At 33.0% G+C, this 6,000-nt stretch overlaps 1 protein-coding gene across 3 annotated transcripts in view; it reads left to right on the plus strand.

Moving 5' to 3' along the window:
• Positions 1–3,585, plus strand: part of LOC118197571 (uncharacterized) — a 91,944-nt gene extending 88,359 nt beyond the window's left edge. For 2 of the 3 annotated variants that reach the window (XM_085825445.1, XM_085825446.1), the window contains exon 5: positions 969–3,585. In XM_085825445.1, the coding sequence (XP_085681571.1) occupies positions 969–1,553 (585 nt within the window). In that variant the 3' untranslated portion in view covers positions 1,554–3,585. Of the gene's footprint in view, positions 1–928 lie in introns of all 3 variants that reach the window. The other variant, XM_085825448.1, reaches the window with a different exon arrangement.
• The last annotated feature ends 2,415 nt before the right edge of the window (positions 3,586–6,000 follow it).

Genomic DNA, 6,000 nt, shown 5'->3' on the forward strand with positions numbered 1-6,000 from the left:
TTGCTTTTGGGTGTGGCAGTAATTGCGTAGAAATAACATTCTTTCAAATTCTGAATGCGTCTGAGTTCTGCGCACCGTGGATTGTTATTTGGGATATTTTAATGTAATGTACTAATTACTTGCAATTTTGAGTGCAAGATCTCGAGTGATATCAAGAGTTCCCAGTGACATCAAGGGTTCGAGATTTTGTTTAAAATAAATTAAATAATTGTTTAAAAATTACATGTGCGGTATTGGTGCGCGGTCTAAGCATATTTCGTGCGCATGCGTCGATAGCGGATTTGCTGTTTAGATTGTTAACTTCAGTCGCATTTTGCAACGTAACTAGTTAATTACGTTAGTGGTTATATCACTAGTTAATAACGTAGCTAGTTGTACACTAGTCAACTCTTTGACATCCAAATTATTGGTTCTGTGTGTACTGATGGTGCCCCCTGGTATGTCAGCAAATAATCGGGTTCTTTCTTCTCATTGATGAAATAAGAGATTCTGCACTTAAAAGTTGCCCTCTGTTCCCTTCATTGAAATGCTTTGGCATCAAAATCATTACCTTCAAAGATGAAAAGTCCTTGACATTTTAGTGAAAATTACTTGTGACATAAACAGGAACAAAAAAAAAAATTTTTTTTTAACTGCTTTAGGAGTGTGAGAAATTATTACAATTTTTTTTTAAGGTGCCGGACAGGAAAAATGCTGGGAACCTGTGAGCTAAGACGTGAAAAAAGGATTTTTTAATTTTCATGATTTACGTTTTCTTTCGCTTTCCTTACTAATAGACTCTTAATGCTTTTGGTTAATAATCCCAACTTAAAAACAGATGCTAGCAACTAATAGCTCAACTGAAATATATGATACGTTTTTATCATATTTTATCAATTAATAGCTCTAATTTTTTTATATTAAATCATTTTTACAAATGCATTTTCAGCTTTCATACAATTTGAAATTGGATCATTGTTTTCCTTCAGATAACGAGCGCAGCAACGTTGCGACCCGATGGCAGCGAGACGGCGGACAGCAGCTCGCGCATTTCTCCCTTGGCCTTGTATGATAATACCACCAATGTTTTCTTCAACAGCAGTGTTGAGATTCCGCATTCCGACTCCCATGCCTTCGACCAACAGCAGCGGTTTAGTTCCGCTGAGATGCGGCGGGACCGCTACTCATACACTCAATCCCTGTACAGTGGGACTGTGATCGTGTCTCCAGGAACTGCGGATGATGATAGAAGGAACTACAATGTGGACCAGGTACCAAGAATTGTGCCCGGCGTAGAGGAGGAGAGATTTTCGAGTGTTAAGTCTCCTCAGCCACCTCCTAGGATATGGATGGAATCATCATTTGTAGGCACCAAGAAGGATGGATCAGAACCCGTCCTTCAACCGACGAGATCCATTAGGATCGTTCCTAGTGACTCTGTTCGTGCCGGTACGGATAAATTTTCTAGCGCGAGAGGAAGTACTTCATCTTCTCTGAGGGGCACTTGTGCAACCCAGACATCCATGGGTGAGTACGTCTTGAGAGACTTTCGTAGGTTTGGCATAACGCTATGATTGTATGTGCAGTGAAGATATTCCAGGCCTATAGAATGAAATCAAATTTATCAATCTCACTGGTGACTGGAATTCTGAGTGCAAGCAGTAGAAGTATTAACTTCACCTCCAGCATGTATATGAGATAACACCACCACTTAGCTGCTACTAATAAGTTGTAGTTGGCTAGGTTTTTCTTGATTGATAATTAATATATTTAACAAATATCCTATTCTAATAGGATGCTATTTTTTGTCATTTATCTACTGCTGCTGCTTTTACTCCTAGATTGTTAAGTGATCTTCGAGATTGGTAAACTACTTCCTTTATCGTGATATTTGTACAGGATGGATAAGAGAACTGTTTCTATAAAAAGAAAATTTATTAAATTAATTTTGTAAATGGAGAGCTATTATAACATTCTTTTCCATTCGTGTATTTTTGCTAGCGTTGTATAGTGTATGCGTTATCTTTGACATTCCTGTAGATAATATTTGAATTGCATGCATTCTGCAAAGATGATCATTATTTTATTTAACTATTTGCTTTACACTTCATTTTGTTTAAATGTGATGTATCTATCTTAAATTTGTTTGTCTTTTTTATTTTTTTTAATGTTTCAGGCCAGTCCTTTCACATAAAGTAAACGGTCGTCATCATTTTATTTTAACTTTTTATTTTATTCAATCAGTTTTCATAATACTTCTAAAAAGCAACAGAGCTCAACAGCAAACGAAAATACTATGCGAGTTCGAAAGCTTCTTGTAGTACTTATGTAATTAAAAAAATTGGATTCTAGAAAGAATTTTTAATGTGCTTAAAGCTTGCTTTATTTTATAAACACTACTAAAAAATTTGACTTTACATTTTAAAACGTAGCATAATTTTTTTATGTAGTACAGTTTTCATAAAATGCATTATTTGAATATAATGGAAAAGAATTTCATTGTATTTTAATACGTTAAACATTTTTTAAACTGAGTTCGAATCTCGGCCACCTAAAGTCAAGTTAGGAATAGGCTTGAGTGAGAATATGCTGTTGCTCGATATTATAAGATAAAAATGAATATTTAAAAAGTATGTTTTATAAGCCCCGAATTTAAGTAGAAGCATTTACATAAAAGTGCAGTTATATTACTACTCTACTCACATTGACTGTGATAAATAAAAGAGAATTTGGACTTCAATTCGTTATAACTGCTTATTTTAGCATTTCTGATCTTTGCACCAAATGGCTGCTATTTTTATTGTACCTCTTGTAAAAAGCATTCATTATGCGCGATTAATTCATTAAGTGCGTTTACTGAATTTCGGCCTTTCTTTTTCGTCAACAAATGGCCATAATGCAATTGTTAAACGAAAATAGGTGTAAATATTGGTCTTTACAGTTAAATTATATTGTAGAGGTTTTTTTTTGGGGGGGGGAGTCCGTTTTGGTTTTGAATAGAAAATCTGCAATAAAATTTATTAATTTATATTCTAAATTATTATTTTTTAATTAGAAATCTTTGGTACTTACATATTAATGTAACCTTGGCGCAATTTAGAGATTTTTTATACAAATGGAAAGGTAAAAGTTACTTGTCGGGTGCAAGTCACGCAAACTTAGGCGACACCTGCTATCTACCAGATGTATCTCATCATTGTTCTCTTTAGAGATGCATCTCATCATTGTTTACCGGTTGATAAATCCGTTGAGCTATGTCATACATCCAGCATGGTTCTCATTTACAAGCATTACCGGTTTCGGTGACATGCTTCTAGTTTTATTGCAAGTTGTGATAAGTGACCATTTTACCCATGTAAAAGGACTCGCCTGAATATCCTCATTTCTTGTAAATATGTTCATTTGTGCAGCGAGAAAAAAAAATTATTGTTCATTTTCTGCATGATTATATTTTTCATTTTCTTTGCTTTGTTCCTCTCAGGAATTTTCATTATTTTTATTCTTTCAGTGTTATATTTATGAATGTTTCTTACTCTAAAATGAGCAATATTTTGTTTCATTTTACTAAAATTCATTTTTAGAAAGAAATAAAATTTATGTATCTTATTTGTTTTGTTTTAGTTTTATTATTTATTATTTCTTTTATTTTGCTATGATTTTAAACAGTTATTACATTTCTTTTTTTTAATATAAGTGAATACTGATATTTTTTATAATTATTTTTGCTCTCTAATATTTTACAAAATATCGATACCACATTAATATAACTTACAGTTCTAAAAATTTTATGAATTTGAATTATTGAGTACACGTTGGGTTCATTGACGTGTAGATACCGTACTTCGGTATACTTAACTGCAAATTAAGCTATTCAGCGTACTATATAGGTGTGGGGAATAGTAAAGTTTTGCAGTATGAATGTGAAATACGAGAGGTAAGAAAAGAGAATTTCAGTTTCTTCCCCTAAAATTTAATTGCAATCTTATAGGGCTCTTACTGTAAAATATTAAATCAATGTCTCTACTAGACTGACAAGCTAATTATCGTTCCGTTTGAATTAAGATGACAGAGATCGTGAGAAAGTTAAAGTAACCTTCTGTATCAGATCTTCAAACTAAACAGAATGCATCACTTGTAATAAAAATAACCTTCACCAATTGCAGATATTTAAAATAACGTAAGTTGAAATTCAAATTCAAGGTAACATAGTCAGAGACTACACTGAATGGTCTATTTCTGCTGGCTGAAATAATTTAACTGTGCGTTTTTGTGGTTTGGCTAGCAAAATGCCTAAAGACGGAATAATCTGTGACAGAGATGGCGGCAGGACCAAAACTTCAAGCGAAGTTGCCAAACGAGGCAGATTTTCAACCTTTTTTTTTTTTTGCCCCACCCCCGCCCCTTTCACTATTGTTAGACTCATTCTTCCCTCTCCTTTCCAAAACTCAAAAAATACACATACATTTTAATTTAGGTTATTTCTCAATGCGTATTATGAATTAAACTACAAAAAGTATTGAAAATATTAATAGATATCAAAACTTCAATAAAAGTTTTATATATTCATAAATTAAATCTAAGTATTTAAAAGATAAATAAAAGGCTGACCGCATTTCTCCCCTAAAACTATGAAATTTCTCCTGCAATGGGGAGAACCCCTGCTCTAACTCTATAGCATTCAAAACCCTAATTTTAAATACTCAACCAACTAATTTTAATTTGTATTCGGGAGGACAAAAAGGAGAAGAAATAGTAAAGGTTTCATTCATAAGTAATTGCTTAATTAGCATAAAATGCTTTATAATCTCGTCCTGTCAAAATAATTTAAAAGTATTACGTAATATTCCTTATGAGTTAATATGCAAGAAATTGTTTCATAATCCACTTTTTTTTTTTTTTTTTTTTTTTTTTTTTTTAAGGCCATGAAATTTTTAGAATTATTCTTAAGTGCAAAAAGTATTCAAGTACTCTAAAATTAACGCTAATCTAATACAAAATTTTTGTCCATTTGCCAAATTTTTAAGATTTGAAATGATAATCAGTAAAAACTGCCTTTTTTCAAATGATATTGTTATATGAATAACTCTTGCACAGATTATGTACCGCATTCCCCTCACGTATTTTTTTACTTTTCACTTCCTTGTTCTAAGTAAAGGAAGTATTGTAATCGTGAAAATTTTCGGGTATCCTATTTCGACGAAAATATCCATTTTGATCGCTCTCGAATTCATTTCAACAATCTTTTTGCGTGACATCTGTACGTATGGACAGAATATAGAACTTTTTTTCTCAAAACGGATTGTGAAATGGATTCAGAAGAGATTTTTTCGTGATGTCTGTACGTATATACGTATTTATGTATCTCGGATAACTCAAGAACGTTGAAATTTTGTACATGGGACTGCTATAAATATAGTTGTGCTCCTCCCTTTTTGGTTGCAATCGATCGAAACAAAAGTATATATAGAGAGAGACTGTTTATCATTAATTAAGGAAAAATCACAAAAATTACGATTACTCAAAACGTTACATGTAGAATTTAATGAAATTGGCAGTATAAAACACATAGTAAGATATAAAATAACATGAAACGAAATTACCAGGCAATTATGATGTTATAAAAATTAGCGTAAGTATAAGATGAACAGTTAGGATGTGCCAGTTCGGTATAGGAAAATTACCTTCAATATGAAGTTATGATCTTCCCTAGAAACAGTACAGCACATAACAGCGATGTGTGATGCTGTCAGTTATGCGGTTTCTCAGTTCTATATAACGTGAGAACCGTTGCTCTTGCAAAGCGTTTGCAAGCATGGAAAGGGTCTGAAGAGGAGAACTTAGAGTAGCTTATACATCTTCCTAGAATATTTCATACATGTTCGATAGGATTCAGGTCCGGTGATCGAGTTGGCCACTCTTTGCCTTGAATTGTTTGCTGCTGAAGATAATCATCCACGATGCGAGCCTTGTGCGGTCTAACGTTATCGTCCTGTAGCAGGAAATCATCACGTATCGCACATA

This window comes from Stegodyphus dumicola, chromosome 10 (genome assembly GCF_044657685.1).
Source record: "Stegodyphus dumicola isolate Sdum_Otavi_A_Nest chromosome 10, ASM4465768v1".
Taxonomy (NCBI): Eukaryota; Metazoa; Arthropoda; class Arachnida; order Araneae; family Eresidae; genus Stegodyphus; species Stegodyphus dumicola.